The sequence below is a fragment of the Dermacentor silvarum genome, chromosome 3, assembly GCF_013339745.2.
Source record: "Dermacentor silvarum isolate Dsil-2018 chromosome 3, BIME_Dsil_1.4, whole genome shotgun sequence".
NCBI lineage: Eukaryota > Metazoa > Arthropoda > Arachnida > Ixodida > Ixodidae > Dermacentor > Dermacentor silvarum.
In genome coordinates, this window is record NC_051156.1 from 151,890,785 (window position 1) to 151,914,819 (window position 24,035).

The window sequence follows — 24,035 nt, forward strand, 5'->3', positions numbered from 1 at the left end:
TCCTCCGCTTGATTCTGCATTGTAGGTGAGTAAAATTTATTGAGAGATGTAATATTGGTGAATGAAAGCCTTTTATGTAGATTTTATTTTAAGAACGCATTATTTGTGTAGCCATATCCGCGTTTTAGACGAAGCCTCGTTCAACACCAGCCAACACAAGCCTCGCAGACACATATCCCGTCATTCCCATGAGGGCACGGCGCCCTTTAAGAAACTCGCATAGACGGTGGCGCCAGTTTACCCTCTAGGTGTTTTAGTGAGAAACTCTATGATCACTTCTATCCGTCATGTTGCCTCTTCATTTTTTTTTTCTTAAAACATGGGTCCGACACAGCGGAAATATATGATCGCGAAGTTTCATGGCGTATATACGCCAATGAAGCTTCGTAAACTCAAGCACTTATATAAGTGCTTGAGTTCCTGCTAAATGTGTTGACGTTATGTGATGTTCCATAAGTGCACATACTGACACTAGTGTGTTGCTTATATTTTCCCCGATGAACGTTTCTCCCCAGCTAAATTTTTCACCAGCCAATTTCAAGTTACAAAGGTCTCGCTCAGCGCAAGGCGCGCCTTCCTCTATCTGAACACATCATGCAGGGCATTATGTTACGATAGGCCCGCCTAGACACTAGCTTAGATTATACAGCCTTCGAGATCGGCCCAGTTTTGATTGCATCATTGCTGGATTCAGCCCAGTTTACTCGGTGGGACACACGATACACCTAAACCAGGAGAAGTAGGCAACAACAGGTATATATAAAAAAATAAAGAAGAAAATTTTGAACTTCCATTTAAGCGGACTTCGCCAGGATTGTTTTGGAGGCTCGAATCTTATATTAAGCTACAGGGGCGCATTCTCACCCATTCAGGATTCCCTTACTTATTCCAAGCTCTTGCCCTGTTAAATTTGTCTTTTTCATAATCTTCCACTACTGCTCCCTCAATCACTTTCTTTTGGTTCTTGCTTTTGCTTTCACAGTTCTTCCACTCTCATAGCGCTAGAACTGCAGTTGCTATGGGATGGTCTTATCCGCCCGACGTTGATTCTTAGTGAGTGCGAACCAGAGTGGTTACGTATGAGCCACTTGTTGAAAGGAAAATGACGACGACGGCGACAATTGACAGCAATCGATGACGAATGCGACGTGAAAGGACGACGATTTGTCCCCACGCAGCGCGAACCTTTGGCATATCGCCCACAATACGGGTATGTGCCAATGTTTCTGAGGGCACCCGGAACAACAACGGTTGTCTGCCGGCTGGAGCTGCAGTCGCCGCTTCTCTGGCAGCCCACGACCATTAATAAACGCGCTGCAGGTTTTCTCACCGTACCTTGGCGGCCGCTGCTTCTGTTTATTCAGCCATCTCAATAACATGTACAATTCCTTTTTTTTTGTCTATTTTATGGCAGCGGTGTGCAATATCTTATAGCGCACAATAATTGCTTCGTTGAAATGGTTAGCTCATAAGAACTACAGTGATTAACAGTGGCGCGCGGGCTGCGTCCCATGAAAACACCTTTTGTTTTGTTAGTCGATCGTTAATCAGCAAGCCAAAAGAACGAAAAGAAGAAAAAAATATTCTTTGTCACAGCGTCTCAGGATTGTTTCACCCTAACTAACCTGACATGATAAGCTAGAATTTCCACGCAAGAACGACGATGAAAGTAAGCGTCACTAACCAGTTACTTTCGTTAATCATATGTGCGCAACGGTGCACGGATATAGTGAAAAAAAAATCACGGGATGCGCGTGCAACTCATCAAAGAAGCTGCTGGAATTACCGGTGCCACGCAGAAAAACCGGCACGAGATTACCCACACTTTCGCGCGCTTTTATTATTTTTGTGTGTGTGTGTGTCTAGATACGACAGCTGTCGTACTTTGTCATTAATATTGTAGCTTTCCCTTCATCACATTTTGCTCACTAGGTTAGTGCCATCCAACTTCTTAATTAGCTGGGACCGTTTCATTTCATTGTTCTTCCAACATGAATGTTCCCGTTTATCTGAATTGGTGGAACAACGAAGTCAGCCTGCGACGCTGTCACAATAAAATTCCGAGCCGTGCAACGTGCCTATAATGGCCTGCTTTATTTAAACTTTTTTTTTTACCATCGAAAGTCCTTCCTTCGTTGCTTCCTATTTTTAAATCCATTTCAGCAATCCTTTTCACGCTTGTCAAATCAACTTTTCTTTGTGATTAGCTCAACCCGTTCCACCTGACCAGCGATACTTCTCTGACAGAGGAATTTGACATTTAGCTAACTTGTAATAACAGTACCGGACGGTAAACAGCAAAAACCCAGGGCGTTAGCGCAAGCAAACTCAGTTACCCGTGCCTATATTTCAAAGGCTCAAGACTCGTGCTAACTCCAAGTTCCTCCTACGCGCACGTTGTTTGATTCCCTCTCTTTCTCTTTTTTTTTTCTTGTTTTAGCACAACCGATAAACGAACAGTCGAGCTGTTGGAGCTAGAGGCAGCTTCATCAGCGCACGCACACAGTTTTGTGCAATGGAGATTTTACTTTTTACTCCATTAGTCTCTGACGCTTTCGCTATACACGCTATGAAGGCTGAGTGGCGAAGAGAGAGAGAAAAATTTATTTACAGAAAGGCAGAGAGGTCGGCCTGAGCTGTACCTTGCTCTGGCCTGCTACTCCACACTGCGGAAAATAGACGGGGAGGAAAAGGGTTAATGAATGATGATGATAAGAGTAGGAGGTGTGTATATACAAGTTTACGACGTTGTGGCATTTCTAAAGCCATGCGTCCAGCCCAGTGGCTGGTAGAAAGACTAAAGCGGCACTGGTTATCAGGGCTGCGCTGTTTGCATCGGGCCAAGGACCTAAATGAAACTCGTCTGATAGGGGCCTCTTATCGACTTTTGCAATTGAAGAGACAAGTTTCTGTCGTTCTTGCGCGTACGCGGGAGAGAGAGAGAGAGAAATAGCTTTATTTTGCCTAAAATGTGGTTAGAGGAGGGAGGTAATGCCTAGAAGCCTCCCCCATCCCCCCTTTAGACGGCGGCCGGCAGCCCCTGAGCCGCGGCGGCGTCTTCAGCCATTTGGACTACTCTTGCTTGAACATCCGGGTCCGAGCTGAGCAGCACGGTCTCCCATTGCTCCTCATTTCTTACTATTAAACTTGGTTGTTGTGGTTTTGAACAGTTATTGTTATGATGTACGCGGCACAAACGCAAAATATATGATCAAGTGTTCTTGGTACCTGGCAGCATTCACAATTGGGTCTAGTGTCACTGCAACCAATCTTATGTCTATAACGATTTGTGAATGCGACACCAAGGCGAATCCGGTGCACCATGCTGGTTTGGCTTCTTTTGAGCTTGTGAGGAATGCGGTATTTCACTTCCGGGCCTCATTTATGCATTCGCTTGTGTTGACGATTTGGTTGGGTCCAGTGCTCCAACGTACAATTGCGTATTACGCAACGAAGTAGGGCATTTGTATTTGTTCGTGAGAATGTAATGCGTACTTCAGTCGCATTATTTAAAGCAGCTTTTGCTTCAGCGTCTGCCTGTTCGTTCCCTATCACACCGCAGTGTGAAGGTATTCACTGAAAGGTGATAATATGGCCATTTCTATTTGCATGGTCGAGAAGCTCTGCGATTTCTATAGCCATTGGATAATACGGGCCCCGCCTGAGGGCACAGTCAATGGTTTGAAGAGCTGGCTTGGAATCGCCGATTATCGTCCATGGGCGAGGAAGCTCCTTGGAGAGAAATCGAAGTGCCTCCCGGATAACCGCAAGTTCTGCGGCGGTTGATGTTGTCTTATGGTCTAGTTTAAACTGCCGTGCGACGATCACATGTAGGATGACGAAGGCTGCAGTGGAGGCAGATGGTGGGACAGAGCCATCCGTATACACGTGTACGGTATCTCCCTACTCTGCATAAATGTGACACAGAAAAAGCTGCTTGAGGCCAATGGATGCAATGGATGTCTTTTTTGTAATTCCTGGAGTCTGCAGAGCAACAAACGGTTTAGGCAGAACCTACGGGGGTATTATCGGAATACAGTCGGGAGGAAATCTTGACGGTAGAATATTCTGACGACGCGATAGAGTCCTTGAAAAGCTGCAACCTGGCTGTGTGGCAGGGAGCGATGACAAAGGATGGTGTTTGTGTCGGGTCAACACGCGGAGGTACAGTCGAAGAGGCTCGCAGAGCAAGTATAGAGCAATCGGGCAAGCACGAGCTTCCGCTATAGTTCCATTGGTTGATGTGCATCGTGCGAGGCCCAAACATGTGCGCAATGCTTGAGCTTGAATGCTCTCCAGCGTGCGCACACAACTAAGTCCCATGTTGGAGAGCGCTGGCATGCTGTACCGTATATATCCTATGAATAGCGCTTGGCACAGTTGGAGTAATGATGATTCGGAAGGGTCCCACCTTGTTCCTGCAACGACGCGAAGGACGTGAACGAAAGTTCTCAGCTTTGACTTCATTGCAGCGACGTGTCTTGACCAAGATAATCCCCGGCCTATAATTAGGCCACGGAATCTGTGGTGTGTTACTGCAGGTATCGCTGTTCCATTAACAATTATGGGATACCTGGTCATTCGTTTTCGCGTGAATGCAATCACGGAGCATTTTGGTTTCGAGAGCTGAAGGCCTTGACGCCGCAAATGTTTAGCTGTGATTGTCACTGCACGTTGAAGTCTAGCACGCATTTGGGGACGGGGGGCTCCAGATGCCCATATGCATATGTCGTCCGCATATGCGCTAATTTTTACCGTGTTAGGAAGTTCAGATCCAAGGCCAATCAGTGTAATATTGAAGAGAGTTGGACTGAGCACTCCCCCTTGTGGAACACCTCGGTGGATATTGTACTGGCCGGTGTCGCCATCACTTGTCGGCATATACACGGTGCGGCCACTGAGATAGCTAATTATCCATGCATATAGCCGTCCACCGACGTCTAAATCTTCCAGCACATCAAGGATTGCATAATGGATAACATTGTCGTATGCACCCTTAATATCCAGGAAAACAGCTCCAACTAACCGGCGGCAACTTCTTTCCTGTTATACAGTAGAGACGAAGTCGACAACACCGTCGATCGAAGAACGGCCTCTTCTGAATCCATTCATAAAATCAGGAAAGCAATTATTGCTCTCTAGGAACCACTCCATCCTTGACAAAACCATTCTTTCCATTATTTTGCCGACGCAACTGGCTGAGGCGATCGGTCCACAGGAGGAAAGCTCGTTAGGGTACTTCCCCGGTTTAAGTAATGCTACAATGCGAGTGCATTTCCAACTATCTGGAACATTTCCTGACTCCCACGTGTCATTATAAATAGATAAAAGGATTCGTCGTGCTGCTGTGCCAAGATGGCAGAGTGTAGCGTACGTGATTCCGTCAGCTCCTGGTGCTGATGAGCGTCGGGAAACAGAAATTTCAGCGTCAAGCTCTTGCAGGTAGTTCGAGTCGCTCATCAGGTGATGGAGGCGCGACGGTGACAAGCGATGAACTCACTGCATTACACTTGTCCACAACAAGTTTACAGTTGTCCTCTGCTACCTCCAATTCGGTCCGGCGTTGATGTAGAGCCACGGCACGGAATGAGTGTTTTTGTTGTGGAGTTGCCTGAAGACTTCGTATGACCCGCCAGATCTTGGATAGAGGTTGTCTTGGGTCTAGGGATCCACAGAATGCCCTCCAACGCTGTCTGTCAAGCTTGTCGAGATGACGAAGAACATGTCGTTGAGTTCGGAGACACTTCGAAAGATCTAACGGTGACTTTGTTCTTCTGTATCGCCGTTCCGCTCAGTGACGGATTGCACGAAGGGCCTCATATTGTGTGTCGACCGGTGATCTGTGCCTCGGTATGCTAACTTCTCTGGTTCTGTCCCGCAGGGTAGACGCAATGATGTCCTCTATTGCGGATGACGATGTCAAACTCTGACAGCCGGCATCGACAGACGTCTTAAATAAAGTCCAGTCTGTTTGACGAATTCAACGTGAGGCTGAGTGGCGAAACGAGCTAAATTGAACGTAAGCTGGGAGGTGGTCACTACCGTGAGTCTCTACATCCGTCGACCAGCTTGCTGTCACACACGTAACGTTTCACGTTACGTTTCACACACGTTTCATGTGTGCCGTATAACAGGCGCACATGAAATGGTGTGCGTTAAAATCACCAATCACAATATGCGGACCTTGCAATGCTTGCAGCACAGACATCAGGTGCGAGCAATCAATCCTCGCTCTTGGGTGGATGTATCCTCCAATCACTGAGAACGTCCACCATCTGTGCTTTATGGTAAGGCATACGTAATCGTTAGTAGTATGCCATGGGACGTCATGTCTGAAGTACACCAGATCGTGACGTACGCAAACTAATACTTTGCTTGAGGTTTGGTCATTACGAGACCATATCTGGACATATCCAGAAATACGGAAAGAAGAATCCATATTAGGTGCACAGATAACAATAACTGGAAATTGGTACCTAAATACCCGCTGTCGGAAATCCGACAAACGACCACGTAAATCTCGAGCATTCTATTGCATAACAAGCGATTGTCGCATCCGTTGTTCAAACATCATCGCCGTACTTGTTCGGTGAAGAACCTACTAGAAGTGGTTCCAAAACTTCAAGTAGCTGCACGGAAGCCTTAGCAGCTGGGGTATTTAGGCTGGAAAGAATCCTGTGCATTGAGCCCATCAAATTCTTCAGCATACTCTGGACGTCAATATCGTCCGTCTTTTCAATCTCTTCGTTACGTGTAGGAGTGGTACGTAAGGACGTTCCGCAGGCCTTGAAAGTAACGAGGGCCACTGAGCTTCCGATGTGTTTGGGGTCGATGACAAGTCGCCTTGCTCTTTCGTAGAGTATAAAAGCTTTGGGGCACCTGTGTCTTCATTCCTCACACGAGGAAGTGGTGGAGGCTGCACTTGAGCCGTGGATCCTTCTACGCGAGGAACGCTGCGGTCCCGTTGACGTCGGTGTCGTGAACGGCGTCTGCGGCGGTGGATAGCCTTTGCCGCTCCCCTGTGTGTGGAATGGTCTCGAACGATCTTCAGAATACCGATTTCATTCCTGATCGTTGGGCATTCTTTTGACGTTGCGTCGTGGGCACCACAATAATTTGGACACTTTGCAGCAACATTGCAATTGCTGTCTCCATGAGGTCCACCACAACGTTTGCATGTTACAGCACCCTTGCAAACTGCACTGACATGTCCAAGTTTCATACGCTTATGCAACTGTAAAACCCTCGGCACGTAAGGGCGTACCAAATGCCTCGCATATCCAACCTTGACGTGTGTTGGTAAAGTTTCCGATTGAAATACTAGTTTCACACATCGGGACCGTCCAAAACGGTGAAAGCTGAGCACAGGAGCCGACGATGACAGCAGCTTCGCGAGCTCAGCGTCTGTAATCTCAATGTCCACGTCGTAGATAACGTCTGTTGTCACTTCCTTAGCCGTATGTGGGGAATGGGCGAACGGGGATGCTTCCCAACTGAGTGATTGATTTCAGTGTTTCCAGAATGATCTGTGTATTGACTTCCACCGTAAGCATGTTCTTTCGATCGTTTATACGTATTTCTTCCACCTGACCAGGGGCAGTTCGATCGAAATATTCCGACAGACTCTGCCTATTCAGTGAGTTTAGGTTGTACGCTGTCGTGGTCATGGTACGTACGCGATAGTATATGACCGCTTGCCACTTGCCTTTTTCGTCGCCTGACGACTGGTCGGTGATGTCCTTCTTATCTTTCTCTTCAGACGTCTGCTTGACTACAACGTAAAATCGCTGTCCGAGCCCATATCTTTAGTTGAGGAGGCATCAGATGACACAATCGGGACCATGCTGGGGTCGAAGCGGTCACTAACGTCGGATGCATAACGAAGTGGCCGTTGAGGACCCAATTTCTGGGCGGGGTTCGGGTCCCCCATTGCAGAGGACCACGTCCCCCAGTGTTCTTGTCACTGGTTGCAAAAATCACCGAAGGTAGAATAGAAAACTCAAGCGTGCTACACCAGATGAAGACGATTACAAGTGAAATGAGACGCACAGGACACACATGGGGCTTGCCAGCACGTTCTGACAAGCTGGACACACGGGACACACATGGGGCAGAATAGCAGCAATAAAGCACCGTATAACAGGCGCTGGCTATAGATGTACACGGAAGGTCTGTGCAGCCTCCGAGATCACGAGCTCGATCTCGGAGGCTATGATGAAAGTCATCTAGTTTACTAAAAGAAATTACTAGAGAGGACCCTGGCGCTGGTACGTACCGGAGCTGTAAGCATGGCTGTTAAGCCAGCACGCGGGAAGGATGGCTAGTACGTGGATTTGCCTAAACTTCGACCCCAGCTGGCTTCAAACCATTTTGCGGCTTCGGAAATTGGTCATTTTCACTATAACTGCCTTATAAATGCAACAATTCGCAATGATTACGCACGATAGCTGAAGCATATCGCCTCTGTGTGCTTAGAATAATGCGATTGCTCGGAACTTTAGAAAGACAAAACGTAATAAAATCTACGACGCCGCGGCAAGCTTCGGTGGGAATGAGGGTGCAACTTGGTGGCGGGTTGCCCCGGGCTATCATTTTAACGCGCCAGCGTTAAGGGCCCCGTGTCGCAGAAAATCCGGCTTCGGCGTTGGTGTCGGCATCGGCGTACGCGGCCGAAGAAATCATCCCGAACCACCCCGATCACGCAGCCCCTCCAGATGGCGCAGAGGCAGAGGCGTGAACTTACTCAATTTCTCATAGTAAAATGCATCAGAGAAATCGTATAGCACGACGTAAACAACCTACAGACGTGATAGCGTCGGACTGTAATTTGAATACACGAGAAAACGCGGAAACTCAAACACAAGCCCCTTTTCCGGCATTTCTACCACTCATACAGCGGCGCGCCGCGGTTTGTTCCTTGCAAAAGTACCATCCAGATGGCGCTCGCCTCCTCAGCAGCCGCATGCGAAGGCGAAGTTAGACAAAAAGAAAGCTGCAGTTGCCGGGAAGTCTGATAAGCAGCCAGGGTTCTTCGAATACTATCGCGTTCCACTCTTAAAGGCGAAGCTTAAGCGTCCCCCAAATCTGTTGCGTCTTTTCTTTAGCTTACCAAGCCTCCCTTAGCGGCAGCAGTACCTATTTTACTGTTGCAGAAGTTCAAGTTATCACCATCATCGTCATTATATTCTTTATCATCATGATCAGCCTACTTATGTTCACTGCATAAAGAAGGCATCTTCAGCAATTTCTAATTACCCCCCCCCCCTCCCCTTCTTGCGTCAGCTGTCATGTGTCAACTTACTACTGTTTTCGTCATGACGTCAATGATAGGTCCAGACGCGGGACATATCATTAGCGACGGCGCTTGGCCAATGGCAAGGAGCCCTTACACATACAGTAAATTTAGCACTCGATCTTGAGTGCCTTTTAAAAACACACGCTTCTTGGCGGATGCATTCATATACAAAATGTCAACTACGCACGACTGCAATCACTGACAAACTAGCGCAACCATCGCTCAATCTTCGCCGCCTCTCTTCAAGCCTATATCCTCCCGAAACGCACATCTTTCTTTAGAATGCGCGTCGTCGTCTTGCGAAAAAAGTCCTACTTTAAACACGGGTCCTAAAGAGACGAAAACCAGATCACGCAAACAAGCGTGCGCGCTGGAAGCAAGAATACTTGAATAACAGTTCTGAACCGATCGCTATTTCAAGGGGCCGAAATTCAAAGTAGAAAGGGCAGCGTAAGGCCCACTTGTTTTCTTGTTGCCTTTAACCTGCATTTTATTCACCCCCCCCCCCCTTTTTTTTTTCATCAGTGGCCCATCATAGCTTTAATTATTACTTTTCTTTTTATATACATATACCAATAACATAGAAAAAGAGAACGACAAAAAAAAGTCCCAGACTGTGTGACATTCGAAATGAAACCAGCGGACAAGTAAGCAATATAGTAGGCCGTACAGCCAAGTCTTCCTGTCTCCTACCCTACCGACAATCTCTTCTTCCGGGCCGGATTTAACTTCATTTCTCCCGTCACCTCGGAGATCAGGGACGCCAGCTTGGTTTGTCAGAGTGCGCAGTTCCCAAGCAGCTCTGCGTGCCTGAGCTCCGAGAGACAGCTCCGACGAGGAAGAAAAAAAAAGATGAAGGAACGTCTAGTGTTGCCAGGTATAAAAAGGAGCAACGCAACAGGGAGGAAGAGGAAAATGCAGCAGCGGCCCGCACGGACCGCGTAGGTGGTTGGCTGTCGTCAAGCTGGGTGCCAGACGTCGAAAATGAAACAAGAAGCGCAAAGCAAGAAAAGAAGGTCTGTTGTGAACTCCTGGCGGCGCTAAATTATTTCCGCGGCTGTTGCTCGTGACGGCTGATGTGTTCGATTTTTCTTCGCCTGCTTGCGCAGCGTATTTAGAGTCGAGGTATACGAGAAGCCCGGCCGCACACATTTGCCCAAGGAGCCGTTGGGAAAGTTGGCCGTATAGGCTGTCTTACGACATCGCTTTATGTCGAGAATTACGAGGCGCAAGAGTAACCTAATTTTACCCCGTCGCAAAAATAAACAGAGCTTGTATTTTCTTTTTAAATAGACATTTTTAGACATTTATAAGTTATAGGCTGCGTGCCAAATTTATCGGGAAATGGAAGGCGCAGAGCTGAGGTATATACAGCGGCAGCTGTGCGAGCTACGGAAATGAAACCAGCCCATTGTGCAGCATCTGGGTTCGTAACTTTTTAGCCCTTCGCAAAGTAAATTAGAAAAGAAGCGACCCCTCGTACAGCTACTAATAAAGCTTCTCGCTTTATTGTGCGACTGCACCTTTCCGAGCGAATAAAACACGTGATGACAGTTCGTTCGGCCGGACACGAAAAGCAACCGGATAGTGCTGATGCTTCAGAAGGCAATGTTAATTGCTGGTGCTGGCTAGCATTCTCGCTTATCAGACATAATCTAGCAAACAGCATTTCGCTACAGGACAAAGTACGCACTCTCTCGGATCACGCTTATTGATCCTGGTGATAAGAGAGCGCATTCTCCAACCTCTTACCGGCGTCTTAACACTTCCCCTGTGCCAACGTCACAAGAATCATGGCTGTGGGCACTTCGACAGACCGCCGAAGCCCCACCGCCTCTCGTCCATCGCACAGCAGAACCTCACACCGAATTCACAAAGCTTTTGTTTCGCAAGTGCTCTTGTCATTCGCTGGTGGCCTTTGCTAATATTACGTCCAGCGACAGGATTGGCTGCGATTTTTTTTTTCTTACGAGCAATTCTAGCATAAACAGCTTTTCGTGAATACGGACCGCGATCATTTCGGTATTGCCTATATAGCAGGAAACGTGGCTACATATGTTTCCGCTACGTGACGTTGAGAAAACTTTTGACGCTTCTGAGCATCTGGGCGTAGGCGCGACAGCCCTTGTAGCTCGGGTAGTGCGGGCCGCCGCAGTTCGCGCAGCGGCGCGGACGGTCGCGCGGACACTCCTTGATGTCGTGGGGGCCGCAGCAACGCTTGCACCTCAACTTGGCGGCGCAGTGCTTCGACACGTGTCCCAAACGCTGGCACCTGTAGCAGCGGGCGGGTCTGTCCACGAACTCTCGCAGCTTGTACTCCTCGTCACCGATCTCCACCTTGCCGGGGCGCTCCGAGTTGCGCGGGAACGTCAGCACCACCTTGCCGGTGGGCTTCGACATTTCCGCACTGCCGCCCACGGTGCACCTCACTAGCCGTTTCACGTGAATGACTCCCTGGGGCTTGAGCAGGTCGAGCAGTTCGTTCTCCGTGTACGACGTCGGCACGCCCCGGATGACGCTCGAACTCTTCTGGTAGGCGTCCGGTATGGAGACCTTGACTTCGACTCCACACAAGTGTTCGCTGTGGAGCAGCCTGTTGACGCCCTCCACCGAGGGCATGTCGACGAGAAGGCAGCCGGTGGCCGTAAGCCTGTGCTGAGACGGCGCGGTGCCGGCGATCATCGAGACAGCGACGAACAAGTCGACGGGGTGCACGCCGAGCAGAGCTCCGTCGGAACGCTTGGACTGGATGAACACCGGCACCCCCGTTATTCTACCTTGCCCGGAACCGGCGCTGGCGAAATGGTGGTCGCTCTCTAGTGGGCGATCTGCCATTTCACGTTTGTAGCAGTAAGCGATGGTACGGGGAGAGTCGGTACACAGCACCGGCGGTGACGAGTCACGACGTCGTGGTTTGGGTTTATCGTCGGCGGCGATGCACGTGGATCGGGCGCTGTGGTCGAGATCGTCGGGAGTTTGTTGATCGCGGTCGTTCTGGGGTGTCTTGCCGTCGTGTGCGGTTTCTTGCTCTGCGATGAAGTCATTGGTGGCACTCATTTCTTGCGAACGCGCGGAGTCGGTGCACTGGTACGGCGTGTATGTCGCGAATGGTGACGCAACCACCGCCGGCTGCAGCTGGGCAGCTTGCAGCGGCATTTGATTTACGCAAGGCACGTAATACACAGGCACTGCGTAAGCGGAGTTCACTCCGTAGTAAGCTGGCGTGCACGGAGATGGGCCACTGGGCAACGACCACACTCTCGGAACAACCTGAGACGGCGTTCCTTCCACGAAACATCTCTCAAGCTTTCCATTGCTAGGCCTAGCGACCGCCGTTTCGATCAGACGAGTCAATGACGTTGGCGGAGGCGGGGGCTGTTCCAAGGGTTCTACCTTGATTTTAACAGACTCACATGCAGGAGGAGTCGTCAGGGCTGAAACCGCTGGTGTCCCACGGTGGGCACCATTTTTTGACGTGCAGCTCATGCCCGAGGGTCGAGCGGGCGGCCGACCGGCGGCCCCAAACGCTCACCACGAACACGTGAGAACGGTAGGACAGGATTCGCTGGACTCACGACAGGTGGTTCGCTCTCTCCTCACTTTATCTCTCTCTGCATGGCTTTTCGTGAGGTCGAATCGCACAATTGTTTTACAGATGTGCGAAGACTTTCATTGGCCTTGGTGCTCAGAAGGAAGGTCGATTGGCGTTCCACGCGTCCGCCCGAAATTTGCCGGAGCGAGCGTAGTTCATGTGCACGCCACAGTCCAGATAGCGCATAGCCATGGAAATGTCGGATGGCTAGGATATGAACTTCTATGCAGTGAATGACATGCGCCTAGGGGCAAAAAGGTCCTCAGGACGCTCACCAATACTGTCCCATTGCAGTGAGCGTTGTTCTAGTGTTATAATATTCTAAAACACTAGCGAACGTACATATTTTGGTTCCATGCACTCTAGTATTCGAGCACACCGTGAAGCCGCCTGTGCACATAGGAAAAAAAGCTGAAGATGCTTGCATCGCAACGCGAAAAGACAGTTGAATGCCTGAATGCCGGCTTCTTATGCACCGTTCGGACTTGATAAGCGATGAAGCAATGGTTAGTGGGGTGAGTAGGCATTGTAAACGTTAAGCCGGCGTGTCATAACTCTCAGTTTTATGGCTCCCTCTCGAATGGGTGCTAAAGATACGCGGATCCCTTATGTTCAAAGCGGATGCAGTGTGCCTTTTAAATCATCCATTCACGCGCGCTATAACTGCTAGGTTGCATTGGAACGATGCAGATAGGGCTGATCTTTAGAAAGGCACAAGTGCAGCACAGAAACGCTGCGTGGTCTAAGTCGTTGCCTAAGTTGACATCCCTTGTTTTGATTGTTAAAATATGTTGTAATAATAGAACCTGTTAAGGTTTGATAAAGAGGAAGGTCGCCTGCCGCGGACAACGTAAATTTATCGCTCTCGTCACCCAGCTGAACTAATGCGCGGCAGCAGCAGCAGCAGCAGCAGCAGCAGCTCTCTACAAATTTGCTATCGCAATTGATGCTTCGCCTTTCAGGTGAAACTGCGACAACTTTTTTTGCTTGTCTTGCATACTTCTTTGATCTCATGATATTCATGCTTTCACTGTGAGATCCCATGTTCCATCCCCCTGCACTATTTCCGTTCCTTTTATTTTTGTAGGGATATATAATACTTTTTACTGCTTTATCGATTAACTTGCGAGAGTCCCGCGGTACTAGCTGGTGTCTAGCGGCTTCTAGAGCCACTCACTTATCACCCAGACTGACTTCTCATAATCTCCCAATCTCTCGGCTTTCAAGAGCTGCACCAGTTATTCTCGTCACACTCGCCCGAAGATTGACGCTCGGCCGATGCCTTGCGCGGTGGTTGCGCCTGGGGCTCCGCGGAACGTCAGTTTGTTAACAAGACAGGGGTAATTGGAGATCACAGGGAGAGGCCTTCGTCCTGCAGTGGACATAAGTATAGGCTGATGATGATGATGATGATACTAAAACCTCAGATGCCCATGAAGGCGTCTGCGCTCAATTTAATTGTGTCATTTTAATGCGGTCAAGACTATTAAGCAGATCATCGGTAGAATGCAACCGCTCCTCGAAGTTCGTCCCTCAACAGATGAGAACACATACCGCCACATGCCAATTAAGTATGGGCGATTGGTAACGTTTAGCATTACTTACCAAAAGTCACCGCTCGCTGAACAGGTCGGTGTCTAAAAAACTTCAGGACTAGACGAAACACCTTTTCTCTTCAAAATCCAATGTCCCCGCGGGAACATGAAATCCTCCGTGGTAGCGTACGGAGCCATTCTATTTCAGCCTGTCAGGGAAAGTGTTGCGCTTCTCTTCCACTAATTCTGGACATTCTAACAAGCAATGTTTGAAATCACCATGACCGTTGTAGAACGAATACGTTGGTGAGGATGACTATCCCTCGACGCCACGCCGGCGTTGAGAATACGGTGCATTCAGGATGATTCTGATCGGCTGAGTCTTTTGGTAACGCTGCGCTGTTACGGCGGAGACCATGAGAAGTGAAAGTGATTCACGATAGTTGCCTTAAATAGTCGCTCGGTGTTTTCAGGTACTCTCTCCGTCGGCCTCTACGTTAGTGCTTGACGCGCAATGCACTGACCGCTGTTGCATTTCCAGACATGCAATGGAGGCCACTGAGAGGATCTAGTTGAAATTTCAAACTGCTTAGCTTCTTCAGGCTGCGTAGAGAGAAGAGAGAGAGAAATAGAAGAGAGGAAAGGCAGGGAGGGTAACCAGACGCACGACCAGTTTGCTACCCTGCACTGGGGAGGGGGTATAGGGATGAAAAGAGAGAGAAAGGAGAGAACAGTTTCGCGAACATTTGAATCTTCGCACGAAGTCTACACATGGTCACCAAGACCTGTCGACTTGAGGTATTGTAACAACGCTTTCGTGGCTTTCTGTGCCATCGACGGATACGGCCATGGTCCAAGCAGCTTCTTTTCTGAAAGTTGTCTAGAGTCCAGCCGGTTCAATGCTGTCCGGAGAGGTTCACGCTCGACGTCGAACTGGGGACAGAGGCATAAGACATGTTCGATTGTTTCTCTGGTTCCACTAGAGTCACACATGGGCGTATCCCCCATTCCAATGTGGAACGCGTAGGCATTTGTAAATGCCACCCCGAGCCAGAGGCGGCACAATACTGTCGCCTCAGAGCGGGAAATGTTTGATGACGCTTGTAGCTTCAAGAAAGTGTCGTATTTGTGATAATGACACTTCGCGAGGTTAAGAGAAGACCAATATTTGTGCGTCATAGCTTCAGCCGCCATATGAAGCTTTCCTACAGCGTTGGTCCTGGATAGGGGGATTGGGACTGGTCGGCCTTCCAAATGAGCAGACCGGGCGGGTTCGTCGGCGAGGTCATTACCAGCAATGCTGGTATGTCCAGGTAGTCACTGAAATATAATTTCATGCCCTTTAGTGATACCTTGATGGTGGTCTTCTCTTATCTCATATACCAGCTGCTCATGAGTCCTGTAATAAAGGGCAAAATGCAGACTCTGAAGTGCAGCCTTAGAATCGCAAAAGACCCGTTTCTGAGGTGTCGCTTGCAGGAGGTATTTTACAGCAGCACGCAGGGCAGCAAGATCTGCCGCCGTTGGTGTTGTCACGTGTGACAGTTTGAACTTGATTGTGGTTTTCATCGCCGTAATGACAACGGAACCTGAAGAGCTGGTAGATGAGACTAAACCATCGGTATAGATGTGTATTCGGTCACCGTAGGTCTCAATGATTAATAGCAGCGTCATCTGTTTCAGAGCTATTTTTTGGGTGATTGGCCTTCTTTACTCCCGGAATACTTAGGCGCACTTGAGGCTGTTGCAGGCACCACAAGGGGAATGAAGGCCTTGCTGCTGGGGTGTATCCTGATGGAATACAATCTGAATTTGTGACGATAACTTCAGAAAACGTGGAACGAAGTCTCTGCGAAGGCAAAAACGCCAAGTGATGATCGGGGACGCGGGAAAGATGACGGATATGCGCCCTGAGACAATCCACTGCAACGTATGTTTGGATCGAATGTTCTTTGGCGAGGACGATTGTTGCAGGTGTTGACGCTCAGCGAGGAAGTCCTAAGCAAGTGCGCAATGCTTGGCCTTGTAAGCTCTCCAATGAGCGAACATTTGACTTGCACGTATTGGACAACACTGGAAGGCTGTAGCGTAGATATCCTAGAAATAGAGCTCTGTACAACTGAAGCATGGAGAGTACAGATGTGCCCCATGTTTTCCCGCACATGAATCTCAGTACATGGGCAATTGACGATAGTTTTTTCTTCTTCAGGTACGTGCGATGAGGGCTCCAGGAAAAATTGCGGTAGATTATTACACCTAAAAATCGATGGGTCTTTCCATAGGCAATTCTGTGTCCATTAACAGAGACCGGGTATGGTGTCATAGGTTTACGTGTGAATGCAATCAATGCACATTTCTCGGTTGATACAATCAAGCCTTGTTAAATTAAAAATTTAATTATGGGGTTTTACGTGCCAAAACCCCGATCTGATTATGAGGTACGCCGTAGTGGGGGACTCCGGAAATTTGGACCACCTGGGATTCTTTAACGTGCCCCTAAATCTTAGTACACGGGTGTTTTCGCATTTCGCACCCATCGAAATGCGGCCGCCGTGGCCGGGATTCGATCCCGCGACCTCGTGCTCAGCAGCCCAACACCATAGCCACTGAGCAACCACGGCGGACAGTCAAGCCTTGTGCTTGAAGATATGCTGATGTGGCGCAGTCGCAGTTGCTGATGTGGCGCAGTTGAAGATATGCTGAAGATAGACTTTTGGGGCAGTCTTTCGATGAGGCCTCATGAGATCCTTGGTTAGACATTTCATGACAGTGGCGGCACATTTATCCACGGCGTGTGGTTCAGCGCAGCGGGGGCACACTGTCTCGTTCTCCCAGGACGCTGCTCACGTGTCCTATCTTCATGCATTTGTGGCACTGCAGAGGCTTCGGAATGAAAGGCCGGACGGGATGACGAAAGTGGCCTACCTTAACGTGCGACGGGAGGCAGTTGCCCTTGAAAACAATCTTCACGTAACCTGAGTTCCCCAGGCGGTAGACATGAAAAATGACGTCCCGATCACTCGCTGCTTTAACCAGAATCTGCAAGTCATTGCTGGGGATGGCCAAGGCTACATCATATATTACACCGGTGATGGCATCACCTACATGTCATCAAGATAGGTTACTTTGCGTAGGGCGCTAACAGCACCCGCATGCAGGGCATCAATCGACAGTACATTTTTGCGGATGTTTGCTCTAAGGTCCGTGATTTCACTTGGCACCACGGTCTCAAACAGCATCGAGACAGATTGCATGTTAATCCGCGCTTCATGTTATCGTTGGGTAGCACAGGCATAAACAGAATGGTGTTGGCGTCGGAGTTCCGCGTGGGCTCAACAGTTCGTGTAATTGAAGACGAAGAGGACCTGGTGTTCGTTCTCTTCGCCTTGCGGCTCCGCACAAGTTCGAAGTCTTCGTCGTCGGAAGGGTTCTCGCTGCGCTGAGCGAGTAGATATCGGTGCCTTCGCTGTCGCTGTCAGTCTGGAGCCCGATACGCTTCCTGGAGGGGGCCGTCGCTGACGCTGCCGGTTCCGGCAGCCGCCCTGAGCGGTCCACGTCCATCTCCACTGAACAAGGCGCGACTACTGATAGATACACTGGAGATTTCACAAAAATAGCCAGAGGTAGAAAAACAACCCTCCGCCAAGAGACACTTTGTCGTAAAGAACGCTGTAGGCAAAGGACCTGCGGAAATCCTCCCTGAAGTACCAGGAGTGCTGGCTCGCAGTCCGATAATATTACCGGTTTTACTGTGCAAGATTTCAGTTTCCGCAAGGCAGCTTCCATCACGATATTTACGCTCACCACCGTAGAAACAACTCGTTTATGCCGGGTAGCCCATGAGGCGCCCATGGGCGGTATCACCTGCGCGACAGGACAAGTACTTAGTGTTCAAGCAGTTAGATAAGATGTATTGACCCCACCTACAAGTAAATATTCACTGACGGCTCTATTGACGTGGAACAAGAGGCCAACGCTTCGTTTTCTTAAGCTCACGCCCACAGCCCGCATCTGTGGCCCAACAATGAAACACCGACAAAATCAAAGTGTTTAGCCCCAAACTTAACAGGCCACAGGCGCTAACCCTACGCGTATTACAGACACATACCCAAACCCCGCCAAACTCCACGTTCTCTATCCTGACGCGTACCCCAGCTACACGTGCCCCTCGTGCGGATACACGGCGACACTCGCACACACGCTCTGGGAGTGTAGAAACGCTCATCCCGACTCTACCTCGGACAAATGGGAGAAGTCCCTCAGAAGCTCGCTTCTCGCCGACCAGCAATGGGCCGTCCAGCAGCCCCACGAAGCGGCCGCCAGGCTTTCCCTGTCGGTCCCTACGTGGGAGACGCCCGCTACGCGCTAAGCACGTCCTGCAGGACCTAAATAAAGTTCTTCCAGTCCAGTCAAGCCTGTTTCGTCTGTATCTAATGATGCTAACTCTAGCGGCCATCGTCATCTTCATCGGTCGCCTGTTATTTATGGCGCGCTCATGCGCATGTGCCTCGTTCCTCGTGCTGCGAGGTTAGAAAAATAGAAGAAAAAAATTGCTGCTTCTGCTCCAGCCATCGGCCTGAACGGTCCCTTATTCTTTCGCTCGCCGACTCACGAATTGTTATAGTGGACCTAACATCGGTCCCTATACTAACGAGGTAAAAAACTTCTCAAACGAAATTTTCGGCATGCATAAATAATTGGTGTCTCCGAAAGTGTCGGTCCTAATCATAACGCCCACTTGGACCTTGTTCACTTTCATCAGCATTCCGTGTTGGTGTACTTCCGGTACACGGCGTGTTCAGCTTGGCTCGACGGGTGACGAGGCAGGAAAATAATCGGCGGGAAAGACTTGTCAAGTTATAGGGGCCACCGGAACGCGACGCACCTTGATTTGCGGGGCTGCTATACGGGAACACTCACCGTGCCGGCACCAGCCATACGGCGCAGCGTTGGGCGAACCCCGGCCCCTCGGAGGGGAACTGCGAAGATCTTTGGTCGGCGGAGTCAGCGTTGATCACCTGTGTCAAGAAAGAGAGAGTAAGAAAAAAACAACTGAGCACTCGAAGCAGGGAGAAAGCCAACCAGAACACACACACACACACACAGAGAGAGAGAGAGAGAAATGATATGAAAAAGACACTGAGGCCAACCGGAAGAGGAACACCTGTTTTGCAACCCCATATCCTGATGGAGAAGGTACAGGGAGATAGAATGAACAAGAAAAGCGGAGAAAGAAAGAACATGCGCGAAAAAAAAAATAGAATAAATATGCAGGTCCCGTGCACAGTGGGAATCAATTACGCGGAGCATTTTGGAGATAGATGTCAAATGAACATTGTTTGCGAATGCACAAGGAATTACTAGATAGACCAACGCGTTTGTGCAAAGCAAGCAATTGCTTTGCACAAACGCATAAGTCAAACGTCAAACACACAAACGCATTGTGTGTGTGTGTGTGTGCGTGTGCGTGTGCGTGTGTGTGTGCGTGTGTGTGCGTGTGTGTGTGCGTGTGTGTGCGTGCGTGTGCGTGTGTGTGCGTGTGTGTGCGTGTGTGCGCGTGTGTGTGCGTGTGTGCGCGTGTGTGTGCGTGTGTGCGCGTGTGTGTGCGTGTGTGCGCGTGTGTGCGCGTGTGTGCGCGTGTGTGTGTGCGCGCCTGTGTGTGCGCGCCTGTGTGTGTGCGCGCCTGTGTGTGTGCGCGCCTGTGTGTGTGCGCCTGTGTGTGTGCGCGCGCGTGTGCGTGTGTGTGTGACGACGGCAGTAATATGACGGTGGCGACGATTCTGTGACGGCGAAGGCATGCTTTATAATCCGGCCGTTCGACGCCGAGTTGACGTCATGGCGATTGTTGGGGTCTTCACCGGCAACGGACGCGCGTTAGCGAGAGAAACACGGATTGTGCCGACACCCGCGACTAAGCGTTATACAAAAGTAACAACCTATGTCTATGGCGTATGGTGTATGTTAAAACATCGATGGCATTTGTATGCTCCGGTGATGAAACTTTCAAACATGTTCGACCTGGGTCGATCACATAGGCGGTACAGTGTCGCACAGTTTTTTTTTTTTTTTTACGTTGCATGAAACGATACGAGGAAAGGACTGGGGAATATGAGCCGCTTCCACAGGTGGTGCACTCTAAATACACCACTTGTGGGAGCGGCCTACACAGCGACTCAGGCTTTGAGACGCTCTGCTATAGCATAACGTCTCGAAGCGCGAGCTGTTGCGAGGGAAGAAAGCGAGAAAAGTCTCAAAGAGGTAGTCGGCTTTGGTACCATAGTAGTATGCCTGCGATTTAGGTCTAATGATTAGAGCATGGGGCTCTTGCGCTCGAAAACGGAGGTTTGGTTCCACACTTCCTTTTGTTAAAGAAGCCCACAACGAGGCGAGACAAGAGCCTACCTACACCGCAAGGTGCCTGTAATTAGGCAAATAATGGTTCGAATTAAAAGAGAAGACAAAATGCGGGAGTGTCAAAGTCATTTAAACAGGTTACTTGAGAGCAGGGTACTCGAAGGCGTCTTGACTGCCTTCTTTTGTGACCACTGTATGAAGAAATAATGCAGCAAGAAAACTTGGCATGCTCACGCACGGTTCCATATAGTCCGCGTAAAACACGCCCAACTTTTCTCATTATAACAATACCCCCTCCCCCTCAAAAAAAAATCTAAGCAACTCAGTGCGTATTGACTTGACTTGCCGGTTACGGGCTAGTTTAGAATAATAGAATCTTCAACCTATTGATTTAATAGAGCGCTCTGAAAATTGGCACAAAGACGAAACCAATAGTTATTATTCTAATGAATTAGATTATTAACAGATAGACAAATAACGAAACAATGAACTGATTATTTAATTATGTAATTAATCAATTTGTTGGTTATTTGGGGCTTCACAATGCAATTACGTATATTGTAAAATGAGACCGTGTATAAAAGCCGTTACTCGACGGCTTGGAGTGACGTTGGTCTATTTTTCGGAAATTGTGGCGACATAGTAACAATACAATGAAGACTGTCTTACGTGAACTTGAGATGTGAACTAAAATGAAAAAAAAATATTTTCAGCATACATTGAAGTTTGTACCATTAGGCGAAATTGCATTCTTCTGTCGAGCTGATTTATACATCTTTTTAACCAGCCTTTATTTTGAACAATAAGTTGCATTAGGAAGAATACGAAACGAACTTTAGACGAAGTATATTCATTTTAGATTCGTTTTAGATTGGCGTTTTATAACACGCAAATATTTATTCCATGAACAGCACAAAGCGGATCTCTAAGCTAAGGTTCGTGACCTTTGTTTCTAATATTACCTGATTCTTGAAAAATTGTGCTGGAGTGCTTCTTTGTTGCCCGTCATGTATAGACGGCTTCATTGTAAGAGAAACGCTAGCTGAAAACATATTGCCCTACATAATAATTGGAAGTCTTCGTTTCACGGAAACACTGTATTACAGGTGACACACGTAATAATCGAACAAACGAGGATGATTACGAAAGTTGGCTTAACAGGTCGCACCGCAATGCCCTCTTTTGAAATGGCATCGACAAGGCGAAAAGGGGAGAAAAACGTGATTCTGGCGAGGCCAACGTTAACAAACGTTTTTTTTTTTTCAGGCAACAAATACAGACGCTTGCACGCAACAAAAACAATTATGTCTACATATACTTATTTATTCCAGTGCTAAATCGCAGCCCAGAGACCTGCTCACACGGCACTAGTATGCGCCCAAGATTTCCTCTGAATAAACTTTTGTTTTTGTATTTACGCATTTGGAGTGTACCGAAGCCTACCATTGCATGATCTCATATGGCTACGTATTGCTAGAATAAATGCCTCCCTAATTAAATGAGTAGGACAGAACTTTGTGATCATTTGTCGACTACATAACGTACACTCGAAATCTCGTATTTCTCTTTAGCAGCACCTCATTCTCAGTAATCCAGCGGTTAATAGCGCCAACCGGCATAAGTGAGCTGTCCCTCCTGCCACACTGCCCCCCCCCCCCCCGGTCTGTTTTAATGGTTAATACCTTCGAATAGATTCTAAAAACTTTAAAATATTGAGACACCTACCTCGAAACCCCGAGTATCCACCGCAAGAGGCAATGATATTGAGCAGGAATGCGTAGTACTAGGAACAAGAATCGTGGCACTGTCGCTATTTTCGCGAACTTGCGCTTCCCAGGAGCTAGAGCTCTGATTAGTAACCATCGCCTTCAGATGAAAGGAATGCGATGAAAGGGACAAAATTGGAGTAAACCTGAAGCTATGAAAGTCCGGCTAATAGCCGGCGGTTACCTTAACTATAGCACAAGGGCGGGAGTGGTCATCGCAGTGCAAGTATAGATGCGTTCTGTTCCTCGCACAAAATGCAGTGGTAGGAAGAATACATCGCAAGGCGTCACGTATGCACCCGATACGGCGAATGAAGCTGTGATATATATACGAGTATACAACGCGAAAGCGTGCCCGAAGTGTGCAACCATGAAGCTCCTAAAGCCCCGCGTATCAGAGATACGAGTGAGGGCCTCTCGAGCTGCAAGCTCGTGTCACATGGTGAAGCGGATATTGTAGCGTGTGCAGGGGTTGTTGTACGGCGTCGTCGAGCGCCTTTTCTTCGAACATTGTAGTAATCTTGAGATAATTGTCTCAGCCGAATGTTCCCCCTTTCTGATCTATACAAGAGGAACAATTGTAATCGTACAGACTACATATTTGGCATTACCGAGAAGCAAGCAATTCGTATGAAAAAGAAGAAGAAGAACAAGAAGAAGAACAAGAAAAGCGCAGTAGCGATAAACCGGCCTGATATTAGGCGACGCATACGACTATTTTCAGACTATGCACGTAACGCGCAGATGTTTCCAAAGAAACGCAAACGGAAACGCAACTATTTTGTTCAGGTTGCAGTCGCACGGAGCGCAAAGAGCGCAACAGCCGCAGCGTATTTGTTAGGAGGCCCGTTACTTATGCGTCTGATCCAGACCGGACCGTTAGGATGTGACCAGTGAGCACCGCAGTTACAGTGTTTCTTTTCCGGCTACGGAACTTCCGGTATTCCTGCTTAGAGCAGCGGTCGGTGGGCAGAAGCGGTGCGGGCTTTTCGGCTTTTCTGAGTAGCGGCGTCGCGCACAGTGGAGATGCTTTTGGTCGTGTGGTATTTTGCGTGTATGCGTTGCGTCGGCGCTCGTACTTTTGTTCGTTTGTGTGACATCCCTGACTGTCCGGGATGATTTTTGCTGACGGAACATGCCGCTGGCGGCGGTCGCCGACACCGGATTTTGCGTGACACGGGGCCCTTAACGCCCTGCCCCGTTAATACGAGTACATAGAAATTCTTTCTGAAAGGCCCGTTAGCTCACGGAGACCGAAGCCTGTGATTTTCAATAATTCAAGTATAGCGCAAGTATGGCTCGTCTTGTTAATGTAATGTGTTAGTCAATGTGACCGAACTGAATTTGAATTGAATTCTGAGGTAAGTATTACGCGCCAAAATCACGATTTTGATTAGAGGCACGCCGTAGTGGGGGTATGCAGATCAATTTTGACCAGCAGGGGATCTTTAACGTGCCCACAATGGACGGCACACGTACGTTTCACCCCCACC

General features: G+C 48.8%; 1 protein-coding gene across 2 annotated transcripts in view; it reads right to left on the reverse strand.

Annotated features, from left to right (window-relative positions):
• Positions 1-24,035, reverse strand: part of LOC119445932 (uncharacterized) — a 276,735-nt gene that overhangs the window by 246,920 nt on the left and 5,780 nt on the right. For both annotated transcript variants that reach the window (XM_037710238.2, XM_037710237.2), the window contains exon 2: positions 19,343-19,440. In XM_037710238.2, the coding sequence (XP_037566166.1) occupies positions 19,343-19,440 (98 nt within the window). The remainder of the gene's footprint in view (positions 1-19,342; positions 19,441-24,035) is intronic.